The sequence below is a fragment of the Carassius auratus genome, chromosome 32 (assembly GCF_003368295.1).
Source record: "Carassius auratus strain Wakin chromosome 32, ASM336829v1, whole genome shotgun sequence".
Classification (NCBI taxonomy): domain Eukaryota; kingdom Metazoa; phylum Chordata; class Actinopteri; order Cypriniformes; family Cyprinidae; genus Carassius; species Carassius auratus.
In genome coordinates this window covers 18,340,095-18,364,314 of record NC_039274.1, presented here as the reverse complement: position 1 = coordinate 18,364,314, position 24,220 = coordinate 18,340,095, and the positions used below count along the sequence as shown (strand labels likewise).

The following is a 24,220-nucleotide window of genomic DNA, read 5'->3' as shown; positions in this document are numbered from 1 at the left end:
GTGTCACCAAATGTGTCTGTGTCTGTGATTAGGACTGAGAAATTACATATAATTATGAAATTACATGTAAGTTCATAATTACTTGTATTGTCTTTGAAGTATGTTCAAAGTACTGCTGAAGGTGCTGACAAGAATTCATGATCAACTTAAAATATAGTTTAATGTAATTTATACTAAATACATATTTATACTATATATATATATATATATATATATATATATATATATATATATATATATATATATATATAACTTGTTTCATATATTTAAATATATTTTTAATTAAACATGTGATATATTAACTGTAAAACATTCATTTTAAATGCAATATTGAATAACACTAAAGTTATAATTATAATCTTATAGATTACTTAAATACTTTACATGTACGTTAGTTTGTCAACATATACAAAAGTGTACTTTAAAAAGATTTTTGAAACAATGATTTAAAATGTACTTTAAAGTAATCTGATATTATTACAAAGATCACTTTTTAAAAATGTATTTAAGTGTGTTAAGAAACATTCATGAAAGTGTCTCTCTTTAGCTCACTTAAGTGGCCTTTTATTTCACTAATATTATTTTATCTTATATAATTTAAGTGTATTATTATATATATTTTTTTAATATACTTTTAAGATTCACAATACATTATAAGTGCACATTTAAGACAATTAAGCACACTTGTTTGACAAAGGAGATCATGAAAGGCACCAGAATTTTATAATTGCAAAAAAAAAAAAAAGAAAAATTGGGTGTTTAAAAAAAAATCAAGTCTGAAAAAAACAACACATGTATTGATCTCAATAACCCAGCCAAAAAATAAGCTGTTTTGCTGGTCTTAAACTGGTTTAAACTGGTCTATTTATCTGATTGGCCAGATGGTCATCAATTCTGATCAACTGACAACTGCCCCACAACATACATTTTATGGCACTTTTCAGAGCAAGTATATGCAAACTTGACTTGAAGTCACAAGAACAGGAAGTACCTTAGTGAGGTCACAGATCTGGAGCAGGTCGTTCTGAGCTCCGCCCCTCTGCACACGTTCACGCTCAAGAGCCACGTCTTCATCCTCTTTCCCTGAAGATGGTGGTAGTGACTTCATCGACCTGTGCGTGAAGATGTGCATACGTCACTTGTGTAAAAGTCAGTAAAGACAAACGGATATAGAGCTACATTCACTGGGTTTTCTGAAGGGATAGCTCACCCAGAAATGAAAATTTTCTTTTGATTTACTGAATACCAGGCCATCCAAGATGTAGGTGACTTTTGTTCTTCAGTAGAACAGTAAAGTCAATGGCTACCATCACTTTCAGAGACAAAAAAGCACATAAAAAATTAATACCCGTGGTTCGTGATGGTATATTGAGGTCTTATGAAGCGAAATAATCAGTCTGTGCAAGAAACTGAACATTATTAACAACATTATTACCTGTAATCTAGAGGCTCAGGCAAATGGGGAAATCTGATTCTTCTCTACAAACTGGATCTTTTAGACAGTTAATTTCAATGAATTGGTACAAAACTGATTCACCAATTGGTTTACATAATCACACAAGACTTAACATAAACAATACACAATTATATTATTAAAGCACCCAATAATGAATCTTCATTCAAGAGTTCGTTTCACACATGCAAAAAATAACGGCTCATCTGCCTTCAGTCCGAGTCGAACCGTTTCCTCAGTTCAGTGAGCACTTAATCAGTTCATTCATCAGAGGATCAGATACGCCGCTGTCAGGCGTCTGAAAGTGAGTTTAGACTGAGTAACTTGTAGATCAGTGCTGCTCGAGCCACAAACTGTTTCAGATGCTTCAGTCCGATTTGATGAACTGGTTCATGCAGTTCACTAAAAAGAACCAGTTCAAAAGAATGATTCATTCGTGAACTGGATATGACTTACAGGTATTAATAATGTTACAAATAATATTCAGTTTCTTGCACAGACTGATTATTTTGCTTCATAAGACCTTAATATATCGTCACACCGATACACCACGGGTATTAATTTTGTTTTGCCTGCATATTCTTTTTTTTTTTTTTACCTTAAAAGTGACAGTGGCCGTTAACTTGCATTTAATCAATCAACAAGGACCAAAAATCTTCATACTGTTCTACTGGAGAAAAAAAAGTAACCTACATCTTGTATTTTTTCGATTCATAAGACCTTAATATATATCGTCAGGAGCCACAGGTATTAATTCTGTCTTGCTTATATATTCTTCTTTTGAAAAAGTGACGGCAGCCAGTGACTTTATTTCACCTACATCTTGATTGGCCTGAGAGTGAGTAAATTAAGAGTGAATTTTTTTTAAAATTTTGGGTGAACTGTCCTTTGAAGGTGTGGTTCTTACCTGGGTTTGCAGAAGAACTTGTACTGGATGAGCAGTGTCACGCTGAACATGACGGCCCCCTGGATGGACATGGCAAACAGATTCTTGCCCACCATGTTCCAGCTGAGAGGATTTTCAAAGCGGTCTTCACCTGAAGAGACACACACACACACACATCAGCTTTCCTCTCAGATCTCACGCTCTTTCCACATGTGTGAAAACCCATCTTACCCAGGTTTTGGTAGAGAGTGGCAATGGCCTGGTTTTTGGCCATGTCCATCAAGCCTCTTCCCAAACAGAAATGAGGGAACACCAGTAGCACCTGTTTGACTATGTCATTGATACGGGTTATGTTCTGGAGAGGAACACAGATGGGACAGGGAAAGACAGTGTTAGACTTGAAACATGGGATTCTTCAGAATGTTTGCATTGATATGCATGCTTTTCCATTGATTGAGTCATATGGATGCTTTTATTAGAGGTTTCTGAGGCTTTATCGAGGTAAATTTAAGACTTTTAAAAGACCTTTTTAAGACCAAGCAAGGTAACAAAATATGGCAGTATGTTCTCTTAATGCTAATGCCTTGTATTAGCAAAACTTCAAAATTTGAAAGCACAATACCTCCCCCAATGGTAGATTTATGTTTTTGTTTTGAATATTTTTAGAGTAGTCTTTTATTGTGGCCAGCCTAAGACACACACCTGTGCAATAATCACACTGTCTAATCAGCATCGTGATATGCCACACTTGTGAGGTGGACGGATTATCTCGGTAAAAGAAGAAGTGCTCACGAACACAGATTTAGACAGATTTGTGAACAATATTTGAGAGAAATAGGCCAAACTGACTAAGGCCTTAGACAGCACTCAAATTTCGTTATTTTGTTTGTTTGCAAATAGTCTGTTAAAATGGATTAAACCAAAACACTTTATTTATAACTAGTGATTTATTAGTGAAGTAGTACACATTGTAAAATTTATATTATTTATATTATTTTAAATTTTAGATTTTTCAGGCAAGTCAATCAATCAATAAAATACTGGATCATAAAAAAAAAAAAAACATTAATCTATTTGTTTATTCATATAATATCCCATAATTTTTGGATAAATTATGTAGCATTACAAACAACAACAGCAATCCTGGAGCTCTTTATAAAGAGGAAAACAATAACTGGAATCACTTTCAAAAGGATTTTCTTCTTTTTTTTTCTAGCAGATTAATGAATAAAACATTAACAGCCAATCAGAATCCATTCTGCTATAAAGCTCCAGCATTAAAAGCGGCAGATGACAAAACTGTGATTATAAGCAGCAGAAAGCTAATATAGTTATTGTTGTTGATGTGACCATGTCTTTAGTCTCAGCATGGGCTGAAAGAACGCTTTGCATCTGCACACCTTAATTGTGCCTCCAGACATGGGGCTTCAGACCCACAGTAAATAAAGGAAATAAATAGAAAAGGACATTTCTTATTGGACATAATGTTTTCCACTGCAGGCTTTCAGGAAATTATGAGTGTGTTTGTGTGTGTGTGTGTTTGCTGGAGGCTCACCGGGTCGTCGAAGAGCTCCATGACAAACGTGGCCACGCTGCCGTTGATGCCGATGAAGAGGTTGATGCAGGTCAGAACCACATACGCTGTGCTGGGAACACTGAACAGGAAGGAGGCGGGATACATCGTCGGAGTGATGGACCACCTGAAACACACACACACAAATCAACAACCTCTAGGTGAAAATAAACTACACACACACTCTCACACAAACTCTCTCTCTCTCTCTCTCACACACACACTCACACAAACTCTCTCTCGCTCACACACACACACACGCACTCACTCACCCATACAGCACCAGCAGAAGGATGAGGGCAGGCAGGTTCGGTGGAGAGACGTATGATTTTGTTTGGAAACACAGGAAGATGATGATGACGATGATGCACGGCACGATATAATTACACTGAAACACATCATAAAACACAATCAAACCTCACACTCAAACTACTTGTGCTTTAATATTCATTAATCTGACTACTTTCTCTACACTTTTGTGTCTGGCTGAACAATCAATGAAAATAATCCTGAAATCGTTAAGTCTGTCACTTAAACAGATTTAGGAGTGAAGCGCAGCACTGTGTTCATTTACACATGAGCAGCTTACGATGCGGTCTTTCAGCGTCTCATTTCACAGTAAATTCTGCTTTGTTTTCAAACTTCATCTCTGCGTGTGCGGTGAGTTTGAGTCACTTCATTTGGAAACATGCTGAACATTATCAGATGTTTAATAAGAAGCGTTTACAAACCTGCTGCCAAAAAAGGAGAAGTTTAGACCCCCAACCACCCCCCATACTTTTTTTGGCTAAATTTAAAACATACTTTTAGCAGGAATCTAATTTAACCCCGAAAAAAAAAAAAAAAAAAATAGGTTAATGGTTTAATGTTTGCAAATGAAGAAATTATTATACAAATATTAGTTTTGTAATTTTATAACTGTACTGTAAACTACACTTAGTATAATTATTATATATTATATTTATTATTATTATTTATATTTCTTATTTTTGTTTAATATTTTAATTTAATATTATTGATAATAATAATAATAATAATAATAATAATAATAATAATAATAATTATTATTATTATTATTATTATTATTATTATTATTATTATTATTATTATTATTATTGTTATTATTATTATTATTAATAGTAATCATTTTGGGGTGGGATAAACTGAGCCATAGCCTTTTTTTATTGTTATTTATGTTGCCCTGACCATTTTAAAAATGAACAAATACAATGCACCATTGGTTCTACATATAAATTCTACCGTTTTTTTTTCTCAATTAAAAAAAAAAGAATATATATATTTGTGCTGCATATGTTGTGAATCCTCTTTTTATCTGAACTGATGCTAACTGATTTATTGGCGATTTATTAGCTGAGGTGAATTCATCTCAGTCTGCTCAGACTGTAGCTCATGCCAGAAGAGTCTCACTATCTAGAGACCAATGGATGTGAACAGGCGGTGGTGAACAGGATTCAGAGGGAAATGAATAGAGTTTTAATTAGCTATCTCAGCTGCTCTGTTTAGTTCCCATCCATCTTCCAGAGCAGAGGGGCTTCTGGTGTACCATGTCCCAGGCGAAGTTGGCCAGCCAGTAGACGGTGGGGTTGACGCCGCTCACGAACTGCAGGTGCTTGGCTTTACTGACGCGCTCCTGGATGAGGAAGAGGACGAAGCTGGCTGGGATGAAGGACATGGCGAAGATCACGCAGATCGACACCACCACATCTGTAGAAGTCGTCGCCCTGCAAGACACCAAAATATGATCAGGACTATGGTGAAACCAGTCGTTACGCATCTGTGGGTTCAGTGCACAATGCAAACTTTGGAAAGCATTGCATGACACATCATTACACAGCTTTACTTTCTTTATGTACCAACACAGTCCTGAAATATTGATTAGATACACGTGGACACACGAGTGGGTACTTTTGCAGTATTATAGTGTCACTGAAATGTATTTCCAGACATTGAGCTTGTTTTGTCATCAGGGTTTTTGTAGATAACGAAAACTACAACTATTAAAAACATCTTTGTTAACTGAAATATACTAAAACTATTAAATGAAAAGCTTGAACTCAACAGCTATGGCAAGTAACTGCAATTAGTTCATGTTGAAGCTCTAAAATCACAAACTGGAAATAAATCAACAATTAAAACTAAGCTAAATGTAAAACTGAAATAATAAATAATTGAAATCTAAATAACAATATTGAAATCAAAAACAACAACTAAAAATGTTTATTAAATAAAAATAAATAAATAAATAAATAAAATGAAAATAACAAAATTTCTAAATTAAATTAATTCAAATGAAAAATAAAAGACCTAATTAAAAAGCATAAAAGTAACAGTAATATAACAAAATAACAATTATTAATGCACAAAACAAAAAGTGCTCTGAGGTCATTTTCTCTTTAGTTGGTAACAGTCACAAGAATACAGTAATTGAAACAATTGCTGCTTCCAACAATTAAAGTTTGTAATGATACTATAATAAGTCTGCTGGGGCATTCTGGGAAATCAGCTAATATTTCATGTTTTCTCTGACTCCCTGCTGCTCGCGGTGATAGATTGAATCTCTCGCAGCCGCTGAGCACACAGTCTCTCAGATGAAGGTGATTGAGTTTCAGGACTGCATTATTCATGATTAGAGGGAAGTGATACCCTTGTTACACAGACGACGGTCACTTCACCTGGACACACATTTACAGCAGAGTTCTCTCCTTTCAAACCATTTGTCATCACAGCAAATACTGTGTGATCAACACACCTTCACAAGCTGGGTTTAATTATCCATGAATACACACACACACACACACACTGAACACATCTCAGTTTTACAAGGAAACTCTATTCAACAAAGTGAGCTATTAGACTTGAATGTTTTTTGAAAGAAGTCTCTTCTGCTCACCAAAACTTCATTTATTGTAACTAAAATACAGTAAAACTGTGAAATATTTGTACAATTTAATGTGAATTGAATTTTGATGTGAATATTTGTCAAAATGTAATTTATTCCTGTGATGCGAAGCTGTATTTTCAGCATTATTCCTCCAGTCTTCAGTGTCACATGATCTTCAGAAATCATTCTAATATACTGACTTCCTGCTCAAAAAACATTTTATTTTTCTTCTTTATATTAAAAACTATTGTGTGTGTGTGTGTGTGTGTGTGTGTTGTACTCACAGCGCTACAAACGAGAGCTGTTCTTTGGTGAGGTTCAGTGGGTGGTTGTATGTGGTGATGCCGAACTCTTGCTCTCGTCGTCCTGCCGGCAGATTTCCTCTCAGAATGCCGTTACTGGCCACGTTCAGGAACGACACGAGCGAATGCCAACCCTGATTATAGAACCACACCTACACACACACACACAAACACACACACACACACACACAGGTTTTGATAGTGGACATTAAGTTGAAATATAATAAAATTGAAATAATGGAAATTATAAATGGAAAATACTGTACAGATAACTGTACTGTAGATACTGCTGCTCACCTTCAGATTGTCTCTGGTGCCCAACTCTACCAGGAACAACTGAATGGCCTGGAAAATGTGCTCATTCTGATTAAACTGCAGAGAGAGAGAGAGAGAGAGAGAGAGAGAGAGAGAAAAAAACATAGTTTGTGTGTGAATACAATACACAATATCTTGTTGTTGTTCTTTTTTAATATGTAAATACTTTCTTTATCAAGGATGCATTACATTGATCAAAAGTGACAGTAGAGACATTTATAATGTTGAAAAAGATTTATATTTCAAATAAATACTGTACTTTTGAACTTTCTATTTATCTGTGAATCCTGAAAGATAAAACGTATTACAGTTTCCACAAAAAAAAAAAAAAAATTGCAGCACGACTGTTCCTCTTCTGGAACTTGAGCTGCGTCGAACGCTTTCGGGAAATGCCTTTGGCAAGATCAACACTGAATATTGTGTGCAATCTGTCCAATGGAAGGGCGTGACGTCACTGGCGGGGTGACATAGCGACCAGGAAGCTATAAAGCCACGTGCCACACAGCTGGCTTCAGCGTCGCGTCTTTCAGCAAGCGATCTGTGTGTACATGTCTGTCTTGTGAGTCTTATTTACGGTTGTCTGTCCATTAAAGCCAAAGAGCAAGGCTAAAACAAGACATTTGAGGGGTGATACTCGATCATGCTATAGATTGTGTGTTCCTCCCTGCCCACGCTACATTACGGGTGGGGATACACACAGTCTATGTGTGGTTTGCCTAGGATCGAAGCACGCTGAGTCGGCTCGGCTCTGTCCGCATTGTGAACGATTGTCGATGCGGACGCTTTGATTCCGGAGGGCTCTCTTCGAGGAGGGAGCCTTCATCAGCGTTCCCCCCAGTGCTGGCCCTGCTTCTGCCGAGGCAGAGCGGCTGCTGTGCTCGTGGGGTTTGCAGGTGGATCTGGCGGAGGTTATGGAGACGGGCCAGTCCTTATCTCCTTCCTCATCTGCCAGATCCGGCCTGGGTTACCCTGGGTTAGGAAGCATGCTTGTCGGTTTCTTTCCCCCAGGGCGAGGGGTCGACACTCCACCTCTCTTCATCTCATGAGGTGGATGTAAGGACAATTAGCAGGGATTCGCCACCCCTATCACCCCAGTATGAAGGAGACGCTGTGTCGAACGGTTTGAATCTTGGGATTTGGAATATCGTGTGAAATCTGTCCAATGGAAGGGCGTGAAGTCATGGGCGGGGTGAAATAGCGACCAGGAAGCTATAAAGGCATGTGCGGGGTTATAGAGCGATGCCTCGGGTTGAGCATACGCTGACAAGCTATCTGTCTCCCAGTACGACATCATCTCTGAAGGGTCCGGCATATCCCACTAAACCAAGGGTTAGGTGGCAACAGGTCAGGCGGGGGCATGCCTTCACACTATGGCAGTCCTCCAGGCATATCAGGCTGACCTGCTGAGATATGTAGACGAGAGAGAGGGGATTAAGTCCGATGATATCGTAGAGCTTAGACGGACCGCTGATCTCTCCCTCCGCGCCACCAAAGAGGTGGCTGCGGAGAGGCAATTGTGGCCAACCCTGTCTCAAATAAGAGAATGGGACAGGGTCTGCCTCCTGGACTCCCGCTTCAGTCCTCGGGCCTGTTAGGGTGACACAGTCAACACAGGTTCCAGGAGGTGTGCAAGCAGGCGGTGGCATTACAGAGTTTCCTCCCTCGTCGCTCTCGTGGGTCATCTGGGGGGGAGATACCCACGCCACAAACCAGCTCCTTATACCGCGAGGCTCAAAAGCAGAGTGTCGCCACTCATGTTCCCCCACAGTGGGGCCGAGGGTCTCAGCGATGCTCTGAATCAGAGACTTCCAGGCCCAAATCAGATCTTCGGGCAATTATCGAAGCTAGGAAGTCCTCGACAAAGAGGTCCTGACGCCAGAGGCGCAGTGATGCAAAGGGCAGCCCCTACTGGGGTAGAGCAGAGTCCACCTTATACAGTGCCCGTCTCACCTCAGTGCCCTCTGGAGGCCGGTCTGCCAACCCTGCCAAAGTTTTAGGGCACAGCGGTCTCTAGCGAGCACTACTCCCAGTTAATTCCGCCCGCGATTGTAGCGGAGCTTGGACACTCGCTGCCCCTTCGGGGGCCTCTTACACCAGAGGTCAGTCTCGAGAGACTGATTCCCTTAGTATATTATTTAGCAGTGTGGAAACTACTGCCAAATCTATCTCAATGGGTCCTGCACACAGTAGAGAGAGGCTATTGCATTCGGCCATCCACGCCGACATTCAATGGGGTTACACCGACAGTAGTCGGCCCCCAGCGGGCTCTGGTGATGGAACAAGAAGTGATTACCCTATTAAGGAAGGAGTCCATTGGGGTAGTCCCTCCTCTAGACAGGGAGTCCAGGTTTTAGAGCCGGTATTTCATAGTTCCAAAGAAGGATGGGGGGTTGCGTCCGATCTTAGACTTACGTCATCTAATCCTCTCATTAATGTCACTGAAGTTCAAAATGCTCACCGTCAAACAGGTTGTAGCTCAAATTTTCCCACGAGGGGGAATCCATCATGAACTATCAAGGTCACGCAGCGATGCCTTTGTGCCTTAGACATATGGAAGACATTAGTGCCTTAGACATTGCTCTGCTCCCGGAAGTTCTGGCGAGAGTATGCCAGGATGGGGTCCATCTGTTGTTAGTAGCCCCGTTCTCGACGGGCCGAGTATGGTTCCCAGATCTGATCTCTCTCCTCAACGGCTCTCCATGGGAGATTCCGATCAGGACAGATCTACTCTCTCAGGCGCAGGGCAAAATAATTCACTCTCGCCCGGAGTTTTGGAAGTTGTGGGTGTGGCCCCTGAGGGGGCACAGTTCATGGCTTCTGTTCTCTCAACCGAGGTTGTTGAGACCCTCCTCCAATCCAGAGCTCCCTCTACGTGGAAACTGTATGCCCTGAGGTGGAAACTGTTCACCTCATGGTGCAGAGACCGCCAGCTTGACCCTGTTAACTGCCCAGTTGGTACAGTTCTTGAGTTTCATCAAGCCAGGCTCTCTGCGGGGTTAACCCACTCCACCTTAAAGGTGTGCGTGGTGGCCATTGCTGCTTACCATGTCCCTTTCAACGGTCAGTCAGTGGACACCCCCTAGTTACACGTTTCCTCCGCGGTACGCTGAGGCTGAGGCCTCCAGTATGGTTCCATGTTCCCCCCTGGGACTTGGTTGTGGTTTTAGAGACTTTTTGTAAAGCTCCATTTGAGCCGATTCATGATATCTCAGATAGACATCTGTCCCTTAAGACTGTCCTATTACTGGCTATTACTTATCTAAAGAGAGTTGGAGATCTTCAGGCCCTCTCGTTGGCCCCTACCTACTTAGACTTTGCCCCTGGAATGGCCAAAGCATTCTTATACCCTCGAGCGGGTTACATTCCTAAAGTTCCCTCTGTTATGCCACAACCCATAGTACTGCAGTCCTTCTGCCCTCCTTCCTTCTGGCAGCATTGGCACATAGTTCCCCAAAGCATTTGATGCAGCTCAAGTTCCTGAAGAGGAGTGCCTCTAGATTACGAATGTAAGCCCAGTTCCTAGAAGGAACGAGACGCTGCCTCGCATAGCCATACTCCCGGCACCCCTGCCGGCGCTTGCTTCCCTACTTGAAGCTGAAGCCAGCTGCGTGGCACGTGCCTTTATAGCTTCCTGGTCACTATTTCACCCCGCCCATGACTTCACGCCCTTCCATTGGACAGATTTCACACGATATTCCAAATCCCAAGACCCAAACCGTTCGACACAGCGTCTCCTTCGAGGAACTAGGGTTATATTCATAACCTAGAGGCGTTTTCAATATTAATAATAATCAGAAATGTTTCTTGAGCAGCAAATCATCATATCAGAATGATTTCTGAAGATCATGTGACACTGAATACTGGAGGAATGATGCTGAAAATACAGCTGTGCATCACAGGTGCATCACCGGTATAAACTATATTTTAAAAGATATTCACATAGAAAACAGCTGTTTGAAATTCTAATAATATTTCAAATTTCCACTGCTTTCAGTAAAAATGTGATCTTACTGAAAAAAAAAAAAAAAAAACATTCAACAGATCCCAAACTTGTGTATTTTACACAACATTTCCCCTCTGGCACCTTCTGCATAATAAAATACCCAAGTTTGTTACTTTGCCTACAAAATCATTTTTGATACAAACTTGACGTAGCTCCGTAAGATGCATTAAACCAACAAGGACTTTCTCACTGTAATAAATAGTCATTTTTATTGACTGGTTTTACACAGCTTTAAGCAAGCAGGTGTCTAAACAAATCATTACAGAGTATGAGATAAAAACCCTTCAGATCACGTCCAACAGAATCTTACAGCCTCTCCGAGAGAAACATCAGTCGTTCCCTAACATTAAAAACAGCCTTCGAGTCAGCAGTGTGTCTGTTACTGAAAATGCTGAGATTCATCTGAGATACACACAGACGATAGAGAGACTGACGGATGTCAGACACTAATGCTAATGTTTGCTGTTTCAGACGACACTGGAAATACACCATGAACACTAATAACCTTCACACACACACACACACACAGACACAGTGAAGGTGCCAAAAACTCTCTAGGTCTGAATGAGAGGGAGTGGAGGATGCTAACGTCCTGCTATTAGCATTACAGCGGTCCATCACAGAGCTAAGCAGAATTAAAATCCGATCAGACGTCCAGACTCTGGCGTGCTGCCGAAGAGGATTCAACCACATTACATTTAGAGCCAAAACTAGGCCTGCTAATGCTAATGATAATTTTACAAAAAATGCAACTATCATTGTTAAGAAAGCAAAATATTAAATTCCAGTTTAAGAAAGCATTTATTGTTGATATCAAAGTCCATGTGTCTACGCAACAGGCACATGTTGACAAAGACAGGTTCCACTTAGTGCATATATGATGTACAATGAATGCATTTTGTTTCGTGTTTGTTCAATGGTGACTTACTGTTTAAACATAAAATCATGTTTAAGAATATGATTTGAGGTTTAAAGTATTGCCGTCAGGTGGCGTTGTAAAGACAAACTAAACAATCGCAGTGTATGCCTGCAGATATGTATATAAAATCAATTAAGTGGTTAAATTGTGGTTTGCGATGTAATGACTTTGATTCTGACAGCTGCACCTGCTGTGAACATAAACACTTTTTCTTTCCATTCTAAAGCGTCACACACAACATTTTAACTTCTATCTGGACAAATCATAATGTGAGAGAACTGTGAAGATGAAGAGACTGTGTGTTTAATGTATTTGACATATTTTAATTGACAACAGAAACGTACAAAGTGCATTTCTAAATGCACTTTTGTTAAAATAAAACAGAAAATTACTTAATCTTTTAATATTATAAAAAACACATTATTATTTAAAAACGCAAGTTTTTATGTGAATATCTGTTAAAATATTTTTTTTTTTTAAATCAAAGCTGTATTTTATAGCATCATAACTCCACTCTTCAGTGTCACATGATCTTCAGAAATTATTCTAATACTGATTTACTGCTCAAGAAACATCTGTGATTATTATGAATGTTGAATACAGTTGTGCTGAACAATATATTTATGGAAAGTCCAATCAGGATTCGCAGATGGATAAAATAAAAAAAAATAAAAATACAGCAATAATTTGCAATAGAAATCCTGTGTACTGATTCCTGATTACTTTTGATCAATTTAATGCATCCTTGCTCAATAAAAGTATGAATTTCTTTCAAAGAGCATTTAACAGAACACACAATACACCTGACAGATGTGAAAAGCGTTATGTATATTTGTTTACTGTAAATGTAAATCATGTTTAGGTTGTACATGAAGTTGTTTACGAGCTAAATCATGTTGCTTATAGAGGACTGAATCCAGAAAGCAATTCTGTTCTGTTAATCAGAGTTGATTCTGTAGCGTACAGACGTTTGCAGATCAGTTTTTACTCTGCAAACGTCTCCATCTTCAAAAGACCACAGTATATTAATATATTAATGGGAATAAAGTTATCTGAACTTCAGAAGAGCAGCAGATATTCATTTCTAAGTATTAAAAAATTCAGCAGAATTGCACTGTGGGAAAAACATGATCTCCATATCTGATAAGTGAATGCTAAGCGGAGAGCTGCTGGGAATTTTAACATCATTTAAATGCTTTCGAAGGCCTGGGAAGCTTCACACGGCATTAAAAACCAGTAAACAACACACACTTCACATCACGACACGTGCTCAAGCTGCTCGTGCATATTCAAATGCAGATTCCCCACATGCAAATCAAACGAATTATTGAAACAAGCAAATGTTTTTTGCTACTTGTCCATGAAAATCAACATGGATTAAAAAGCTGTCCGTAATAAACAAATGCACATTGTTATGATAACTGTAATAAAACTGTGATAATTTGGTTATAACTGTCAGTCCTATAAAAAAAGAAACAACACCAATATTCTGAAGCTTCACTTCTGAATTTATATTTCATGCACTTGAATATCATTCCAAGACCAACCTAAAATGCAGAGCATAATAAACGTAAATATGTGATTTGTAAACTGCAATCTCAAACCATAGGGTGTCTCTGAGATCAGCCAGAAATGACTCATGACTCATTTTGGAGGGCAGTGATGTCTGAAGCCCGTCGCTCTCACCTGCGAGATGTTGAGCATCGATCTGAAGTCGTCGATCACTGCTGTGATGTCAGATTCATTGAGTTTGACCTGCGAGTTCACGCCACCCACCGAGATCCCGCCGTACCTGCACACACACACACACACACACACACACACACATGTTGGGAATCGTGCTGCCTCGATCTCATTTCATTCTGCACATCCTGTGGCATGAGTGTGTGTTGTTACCGTATCTTTCCTGATTTCTGGTAGTTCTTGAGCAGGAAGTCGGTCATGTTTCGCGCCGTGAGGTTCTGCAGGGTGTCTGTGGTGTTCTGAGTTCTCTACAGAAGAAAACACACACCAGACAAAACCATGAAAACTCTCTCTCTCTCTCTGTCACACACACACATAATTCATTTCCATTACTCAATGTAACAAAATAAAATAGATGCAAAAATTTACATATCTGATTTATTCATTCATTCCTTTCATTTTGTTGATGTACTTAAAATAAAAATGAATAGGAAAACGGATTACTAATAATTATACTAAAATGTATATATGTATATACACACACACACACACACACACACACACACACACACATAAAAAATAACATAAAAATTAAGTAGAAAAACTTAAAATTAAAACTGAAAATAGGAAATTACTAAACATTCTGTGTGTTTCTTTGGTGAGATCAGTGTGAAACTAATGACACAGACTCTGTTCCACAGAAACCGGCCTAAATGAAAGCACTCTGACACACACACACACACAAACACACACACACACACACACACACACACAAGGGTTACACTGTTGGAGGCTTGTGATTTGTATAATGAACATCTATTTGACGCTGATTCACAGAGCAGGAACAGAACCACTTCAATAATGCTTTATCCTTGAAATCAAAGCAGGGATTTGGTGGCTTTTAGTCCACATCTATCAAACCAAAATTGCCCAGTTTATTCCTTTCTTGCTAACAAAAATAGCTCCATCAGAAGACAAACATCACACTTTGCATCTAATGACAAAATAAAGTTAGAATTCTGTGCATTTACTACATTACATGTCAGTTAAACATCCCAGTGATGTCAGCACTCTGAGAAACATCATTCAACCAATCACATTTGAAGACAGGAACTAACAGTTTATGCCTATAATAAAGCAGAAATGACCTCACTCAGTTCTTCAGTATCTGGTTCTGGAAGTGTTTCTGACATCAGCATTTGTCCCCATTGGGATTTTAAAAAGACTTTGTTAAAGAGTTATAAGCCAGGAACCAAACTAACCAGCCATGAGGTGAATCTCAACACTGCAAACTTGAAATTGAAACACAAATGTATTTGAAATTCAGAAAGAAAGAAAGAAAGAAAGAAGTCTGAACTTAGACTGTAATGAAGTGAAAGAACTACAATCCCATGAAGCATAATAAATGACAATTAAAAAAGGACTAACTAACCAGCTGACTTAAGATGTTGATTGTGTATACAGAAACAACATTTATATATTTATTTTAAATATGCAGAGGCGTACAGATATTTAAGTAGTTTAAGAGTGCAGGGAGATTGTGTTACGTTAATCACAGTGCTTCATAGGAATGGGCGGGGCTAAAGAGTTTCTATTCTCTGATTGGTGGAGATTGTTTACAGAATCATGGTTAATGTCGTTTTCCACCAGGAATTCTGCTTATGAACAGGATTATTTTAAAACTAAGCAATATAACAGACATCAACAACCTGGTAGCTCACTGCCTCGAGTTTCAAAAGAAAACATGTTTGAAAACTGTTCATCAAACTGTTTCACAGGGACTTTTTCTCCTCCGATTAAGTCTATTTCTCAGCCCTCGCAAATGACTGCAGCCTGCTAGATATCACATCAAATCTTCATCATCTGTCATCTCCTGCTCTCCTCTCTGCAAAATTAAACAGGAGCTTTGCCAAAAAATCTTACAGCCAAATATTGGACGGCAGCTGGAGTACCGTAGCAATGCAGATATGATAATGTCTGCAAATGCATGCATGAAGGGTCAGAAATGACTAAATTGCATTCACATTACACACTATAAAGGGCTATTGTGATGTGGAGGGGTTGTTTATTTAGCTTAATATGCAGAACCCATAGTCATGCATGCGTATACTGCAAAAAAAAAAAAAAAAAACTCTAATAGATTCCTGTGTAAAGCGACAATTCTCAACTGAGCCGCTGGAAAAAATCAAATAAATCAGTCTACATTTCAGATTCCTCATGGCTTCGCATTCGTGGAGGATGACAGACGCAGTTGTGTGATAAAAGTGAAGTTATATGAGGAACAATAAATAAAAAAGGGCTTTGTTGTAGAATTCATATCAACCAAAAAAGCCAGCGGATTGATTATTGTGTCACAGCCTTGCAGTTAAACACAAACTCACGGATGCTTAACGAACACCTAACGACTTCACTGACCTGGCATCGCCATGGAAACGGGCGATTCATTAAGAAACCCGTGCGGAGCGTCTGCCTCCTCTCTTTCACTTATCAAGGACACGGATGTAAAGAGAGCGGATGAAGAATGAGTCTGATAGCCGATCAAAGAAAGCACATGTGCTCGTGTTAATGTTACAGCGAGAAAATAATCAATCAAAACCCTTTCACGGAGCGGTTTGCAGTGAAACACAGTTTACAGCTACTCAAACTGCCCCGTAAGCACTTAATGCGACACAATCGATGTAGAAGGTGTTTGAAAAGGATGTCAAACTGAATGTCAGAATGGGAAAGAAAGGTGATTTAAGCAATTTTGAGCGTATTTCACAATCTGCTCAGTTACTGGGATTTTCATGCACAACCATTTCTAGGGTTTACAAAGAATGGTGTGAAAAGGGAAAAACATCCAGTATGCAGCCGTCCTGCGGGTGAAAATGCCTTGTTGATGCTAGAGGTCAGAGGAGAACTGAGGGCTGACTGATTCAAGCTGATAGAAGAGCAACTTTGACTGAAATAACTCGTTACAACCGAGGTATGCAGCAAAGCATTTGTGAAGCCACAACACACACAACCTTGAGGCGGATGGGCTACAACAACAGAAGACCCCACCGGGTACCACTCATCTCCACTACCAATAGGAAAAAGAGGCTACAATTTGCAAGAGCTCCCCAAAATTGGACAGTTGAAGACTGGAAAAATGTTGCCTGGTCTGATGAGTCTTGATTTCCGTTGAGACATTCAGATGGTAGAGTCAGAATTTGGCGTAAACAGAATGAGAACATGGATCCATCATGTCTTGTTACCACTGTGCAGACTGCTGCTGGTGGTGTAATGGTGTGGGGGATGTTTTCTTGGCACACTTTAGGACCCTTAGTGCCCATTGGGCATCGTTTAAATGCCACGGCCTACCTGAGCATTGTTTCTGACCATGTCCATCCCGTTATGACCACCATGTACCCATCCTCTGATGGCTACTTCCAGCAGGATAATGCACCATGTCACAAAGCTCGAATCATTTCAAACTGGTTTCTTGAACATGACAATGAGTTCACTGTACTAAAATGGCCCCCACAGTCACCAGATCTCAACCCAAGAGAGCATCTTTGGGATGTGGTGGAACGGGAGCTTCGTGTCCTGGATGTTGATGCGATCCTATCAATACGGGCCAACATTTCTAAAGAATGCTTTCAGCACCTTGTTGAATCAATGCCACGCAGAATTAAGGCAGTTCTGAAGGTGAAAGGGGTCAAGCACAATATTAGTATGGTGTTTCTAATAATCCTTTAGGTGAGTGTGTGTATATATATATATATATATATATATATATCTGACCTGACTATGCAGTCTAAATAGCATTTTACTATTTTCTAAATATCGTTTATACAGTTTTTATTATGAAATGTCTAACCAGTTGGAAAATTATTGTTATTATTATAGTTTTTTATTATTATTATTCCAAAAAGCTGTTATGTCAACTATACAAAGGCAAAATTAATTAATTAACTAGAATTCCTACTTAGTCTAAAATACTAGACATGAATGATTTGGTACTTTTTTATGTTACAGCCCAGTTCCCCAGTGGCTGAAGTTGACAGGTAATTGTCAGCTGAATATTATTTTTTAATATGTTGACCTCTGAAACACCTTGATTACATGAAATACAACAGAAATAAAAGGTGTTGTTTAACAAAGCAAAAAAAAAAAAAAAAAAAAAAATACAGAAATAGAGTTGGAATTTGTTTTCCCACATGTAACCCTTCAGGGTTTTCATGTATGTGTGTGTGTGTGTGTGTTTGCTGCTGGTCTAATTAAAACAGCACTTGATGTATCTGAAACCCTGAGGCTGCGGATAAGATTCATCCAGCCTCCATCATCCCAACACAGCCATGATTATGTTTCAAGACAAAACATCTCTCTCTCTCTCTCTCTCTCTCTCTCTCTTTGGACCCTTTCCATAGTTTACTAAAACCAGTACTTGAGCAAATGTTTGCAAACTGGGTCATCTGAGTGTGTTTGTGTGTGTGTTTTCAGCAGTATATCCTCAGATAAAGCTTGTTTACCGAGAGAGAATCAGAGGAGAGTCAAAGTTGAAACTCAGCGAGAGATTTGCATTTCTGCTGACACATCGACACACAGAACTTCAGTCAGCCAGATTCAAGAGATGCTACAGACAAAATAATACATATGATAATGAATGTATGTGTCTCGAGACCCGTTTTCACCTGGATGAACAATGTTCCCTCTGCTGTGAAATTGTTGATCGTTTATTTATGGCTCATTAGTTTCTCTTCAGAGAAGTTGGACTAACCATTTCACCCATATCATATGAAGTGAATACTGTATGTGTGTGAACAGTGCATTTCCCCGAGATGATTCTGAAGACGACTCTCCAATTTCAAGTAAACATTGCGTCTTAAATTTCATCATTTTTACATTTAGTATTTGACAAGCCACAATAAAGGTCTTCTGCTTTTTCAAATTGCTCTTTTTTTTTGTTACAGATTGCAAAGGAGGATCAATTTGAGATTTGTACAGTCTTTCCCAAAAGCATCTATGTTTCGAAATTTTTCATGCACAACGTCTAAATTAGAAATATTTATCAAATTTAATGAAGAAATGAACAGATTAACCAGTATTTTAAGCAGTTTGGAAATTGAGTGTGGGTAAAAATTGGCCTGCACTACAGCTAGAGGGTTTTAATGCATTAGCTCAAATGAACCTATGTGTTATTGGTTAAAGGGATAGTTCACCCAAAACTGAAAATTCAAAGCAACGCAAATGCAGTTGCCCTAAAATCAAGCAGAAGCTATTGGCATAAAGCTGCATCAGCAATGTACAGGCGGCTGAACATGACTTCGGCCACTGGCCAGTCACCAGTGTGTGATAGTGTGTGTGTGTGTGTGTGTGTGTGTGTCTGACCTGTGGTGGTGGTAAACCGCCGGCTCCGAGCGGGCAGTCGGGGAGCATGATGCTGCGCTGCGGTGTGCCACACTGGCAGTCTGGCGACGGGTTCTCCATGCTCCAGTTTCCCTTCTCAAAGATCTCACTGAGGGACGGAGTCACCGCCGGAGTGAACCAATCAGTGCCTCCCTCTGGGTTACACGGCAACTTACTGAAGGAGGAGCAGGAAACACATGGTCAGCTGCTTCACCTGTGTGTGTGTGTGTGTGTGTGTGTGTGTGTGTGTGTGTGTGTGATGCTCACGGTATGGGGTTGGTGCTCATGCAGCGCGTCCCGAATCCTGGTGAACTGAGCAGAGCATTCGTCACTCTCTCCACCTGATCTACAGCAGGATCATCGAAACTACAACACACACACAAGATTTGTTTTTGACCAAGGACATGAGTGTGTCTTAATATAATTAGCTTTATATGTAAACTACTGTGAAAGCGTTTATTTTTTTATGTTTTTGAATGATGTTTCTTCTGATCAATAAGGCTGCATTTATTTGAACATCTATCCCTTTACTGTCACCCCGTCGCGAGTACGGGACGCCTACAATTACTTCACTATATTACAGTTAAATCTAATCTAATCTTGACAAACTATATATCATTGGAAAGGTCTAAGATTCCCAAATCTATATATTTTACCAATGTTTTTTTGTTAAAAATGATGTAGGAAAAGTAATAGATTAATTTATGACCAGAGTGCACCCTCAAAAATCTAAATTATAACAGGAGTTTTGACCTTTGTTTAAAAAAAAAAAAAAAAAAAAAAACTTATTTGTTGCCTTTTTCTCTATCACATTTTAGAAAACATCAGAAATTATTTATCAACTGAAAACTTAAAATCTCAAAAATCACCCTTTAAAACCCATTTTAAAATCAGACATTGCATTACCATGTAAATGGAACATCAATATCATGTTACAAAATGTTCTCATTCATGAATTATAAAAAATTATGTTTGGATCGTGCATTATAAAGTCTATGTTCAAAACTGTGAGTGACAGTTAAGGGGCTATACAATCAAATACAGTAAAGATGTATCATTTAAAATAACTTTTCTATGTTAATACATAGTGAAATATAATTTATTTCTGTGATCAAAACTGAATTTTCTGCATCATTCCTCCAGTCTTCAGTGTCACATGATCTTCAGAAATCATTCTAATATGATGAACATGTGTCATCTTCTACTCACCCTCGAAGCATCTTAGGTGTGTGTGACTTTCTTCTTTACTGAATAATCCAATCAAAGTTATATAAAAATTGCCCTTGCTCTTCCAAGCCTTTCAATGGGGGTAAGCGGGTGTTTGTTGTCAACAATTCAGAAGATGTGTAATAAAGTGCATGCATCTGTAATAAAACATCCCTCACACAGCTCCGGGGGGTGAATAAAGGCCATGCGTTTTTGTAAGATAAATATCCAGATTTTAAACGTATTAAACACTTTTTTTCTCACTTCTAGTGACCGAGGGGAACCGGAAGATGTGGATGTTTTATTGTAGTTCGTCAGCACTGCGTGGTTAGTGACGAGTGCAGAGAGAACAAAACTAAACACTGGTCATGAATTAGAAGCACAAAACATGGATTTGTAAAGAAGAACGTCAGAGGATTTTGAAATGAGCCAAGATGAGACTGGTTTTCCTTTGCTAAAGTAAGGTAACTCTGTTTCCTTTCCTCCTACATTTCCCAGAGGCACACACAAGCGTCGCATCCATCTTCCACCTGAACGTCTTCTGCTTCCTCACAGTCACAGAAAAAAAAGTTTGTTACGTTTGAAATCTGGATATTTATCTTACAAAAACTCATGGATTCACTACAGGGGTCTTTATTCACCCCCCGGAGCCGTGTGAGGGAGGTTTTATTACAGATCTGTGCACTTTATTTCACGTCTTCTGAACTGTTGACAACAAACACCCGCTTACCCCCATTGAAAGGCTTAGAAGAGCAAGGGCAATTTTTATATAACTTTGATTGGATTATTCAATCAAGAAGAAAGTCACGTAAACCTAGGATACTTCGAGGGTGAGTTGAAGATGACAAATGTTCTTTATCGGGTGGACTAACCCTTTAAGAAACAATTCGGATCATTATCAATGTTGAAAACGGTTGTGCTTCTTCATATTGTTCCTTTTGTAACATAAATGTCTTTACTGTCATGTTGATCAATTTAATGCATCAGTCAATCAATCAATCAATCAAACATATTGTGCTCCATTTAATCATGTACCTATAGAAGGTATTCTGTGGTGCTCCATACATCCAGGGCTGAAGCTCCAGACTGGGATATTCAACAAACGGAGGAACAATCAGAGAGAAGATGAGAGCCAGACACACGAAGAACGCCGGCATGACAATCTGGTACACACACACACACACACACACACACACAGGTTAACTGTCTATCAATCATGATCTAACAGAAAACAAGTTTAAAAGTAAAATTCATTTAGATTAACTTATTGAATGTTTGGGCAAAGTCCAATTTAAGCAAATTGATTGAGGGCGCTCAGTGAACCCGATGCAGGTTTGTGCTGAAACAACATGTGTCAAAGTGGCTCGAGTTTTTAACGTATCGCCCTCCCCACCCCCCCCCCCCCCCCCCCCGTCTGGCAGATGAGTTTCATGTGCTTGTGTTGGCTTAGTTAAAGTATAAAAGGGCTTGATTGAACACTTTCAAAAACTGGCACTGTCACCCTTCATTCCCAGCATAATTAATTTCTCTCTATTCTTCCGCTCTGCTATCTCTCCAAATGTTCTCCTTTCATTCCATCCCTCCGCTGACAGACGGAGCGAAACCAGTGCACACAAAACCTGCGAGAGCGAGACATGCTGCATGGGAGTCGACGACACGGCTTCACTCCAGCTGATTAATTACACTCCGTGATTGTCCAATTAACTCAAACACCCAATTCAAACACTCTCTGTTTACACGGAGGAAAATGTAAATGTGCCGGGGAAGGAGAATGCATCGGGAATAATGAAGGAGAAAACAAAGGAACATCTTTCCCCGACGAGCATCAGCCAATATGATAAAATGAAAAATATGCACAATGATGGTGGCTATTTGACCAAGAGCTAAAAACATTACATGGCCTGTCATTTTTAATACTGTACATACGGCCTTCATAAACCCTGCAGTAACAGATAAACATTTACAGCTGGAAAATGAAATTTTTGGGACAAATCACATAAAGCAAAATGTAGGTGTCCATGCAATCACGTGTACACACTTATTCATTCTTGACAGTATATGAGTGTATTTAATAATAGTGTTCCTGTAGCTCAAGTGGTAGAGCACTGCGTTATCAAGCGCAAAGTTGGGGGTTCGATTCCCCGGGAAAACATGATATGTAAAAATTGATCGCCTGAATGCACTGTAAGTTGCTTTGGATAAAAGCGTCTGATAAATAAATAAATTTAATAAATGCAAGCATTGTAAGAAGTATTGAGTCGCTGGGGTATATTTTTAGCAATAGCCCAAAAAACATAGTCAAAACATGGGTCAAAATTATCAATGTTTCTTTTATGCCAAAAATCATGAGGATATAAAGTAAAGATCATGTTCCACGAATATATTTTGTGTATTTCTTACCGTAAATATACCAAAATGTAATTTTTGATTATTAATATATATATTGTTAAGAATGTATTTTCACAACTTTAAAAGTATTTATATTTTTTGCACCCTCAGATTCCAGATTTTCAAATAGTTGTATCTCAGACAAATATTGTCCGATCCTTACATCGATGGAAAGCTTGTTTATTCAGCTTTCAGATGATTTATATATTTCAATTTCGTTTCAATTGTCACTTAAGACCCATTCTGTGGTCCAGGGCCACATATCGTTCAGTTCCTGGGCTTCAACACACTGAGCTCTTGCTTTGCCACAGAACATATTCATGATCTCGCAGACAAGCGTGTTTGTTTTTGACGGGCCAGTGCATTTGGTGCTAAACAGTTTTGCTTGGATTCACACTGCAGCTCAGACCTGCCTAAACATATTAAAGTCACACAGCTACAGAATATTAAATAGAGAGAGAGAGAGAGATTTACTTGAAGGAGAAAAACGAGGGTATTTTATGTGTCTGCTGGTTTTACCTGAGCGATGATTCCCCTCCGGCTTCTGCGGGCATGATGGAAACGTTTGATAAAAAGAGCTAAAAACTGCTGTTTGATCAGTGACCAACCCGTGATGATGTACGACCCTTTGCCATTCGCACGCATGGGCCGCTGGGTGTCTGTAACATAAAAAACTGTCTATTACAGCTACATTAACTGTTACACCAGCCTCAGCTACTTCATATACCGCACGCAGCTACTTTACTTTTAAAGTCCCCTTGCTCTTACAAATGGATCACTGTTAAAGTTACCTTAACTATGAATTGACATATATTCCATATGCGCTATTTTCAATTGCTGGTCCATGTACATGTGCGCCAAACTAACTTTGTTGGGTGTTATTTCACAGTCTTGAATCATGTGTTTTGCAAGTTAAAAAGAGTTAATTTTCTGAAAATTTGTCTCGACATTCATGTGCTCGCTTCCATGCTGCATTAGCCTCACATCAAAGATCCCACCTAAAAATGTGTAATGTTCTAGGAATGTTTTCAGCAGCTAGTTTTATTTCAGTTCCCAGAATGTTCTGCCAAAAGGTAGGATAACATTCTCTAAAAACATTCTAAAATGTCTAATATTGATAACATTGTTAGAGCATTATCCTCTAACATTCTAATAAAGCTGCCCATCACACTAGATGTGGAATGACATTGCTCAGAAGTCAGATGTTGGTTGAAAGTGAA

At 39.1% G+C, this 24,220-nt stretch overlaps 1 protein-coding gene across 1 annotated transcript in view; it reads right to left on the bottom strand.

Annotated features, from left to right (window-relative positions):
- LOC113051740 (ATP-binding cassette sub-family A member 1) overlaps nucleotides 1–24,220 on the bottom strand; it is a 115,158-nt gene that overhangs the window by 22,315 nt on the left and 68,623 nt on the right. The window contains exons 29-42 of the mRNA XM_026215774.1: nucleotides 23,520–23,659; nucleotides 21,648–21,775; nucleotides 19,674–19,772; nucleotides 19,389–19,581; nucleotides 14,250–14,344; nucleotides 14,040–14,145; nucleotides 7,414–7,488; nucleotides 7,099–7,268; nucleotides 5,477–5,654; nucleotides 4,185–4,300; nucleotides 3,895–4,039; nucleotides 2,571–2,694; nucleotides 2,361–2,490; nucleotides 992–1,112 (exon numbers count right to left, since the gene is read on the bottom strand). Of these exons, the coding sequence (XP_026071559.1) occupies nucleotides 992–1,112; nucleotides 2,361–2,490; nucleotides 2,571–2,694; nucleotides 3,895–4,039; nucleotides 4,185–4,300; nucleotides 5,477–5,654; nucleotides 7,099–7,268; nucleotides 7,414–7,488; nucleotides 14,040–14,145; nucleotides 14,250–14,344; nucleotides 19,389–19,581; nucleotides 19,674–19,772; nucleotides 21,648–21,775; nucleotides 23,520–23,659 (1,820 nt within the window). The remainder of the gene's footprint in view (nucleotides 1–991; nucleotides 1,113–2,360; nucleotides 2,491–2,570; nucleotides 2,695–3,894; nucleotides 4,040–4,184; nucleotides 4,301–5,476; nucleotides 5,655–7,098; nucleotides 7,269–7,413; nucleotides 7,489–14,039; nucleotides 14,146–14,249; nucleotides 14,345–19,388; nucleotides 19,582–19,673; nucleotides 19,773–21,647; nucleotides 21,776–23,519; nucleotides 23,660–24,220) is intronic.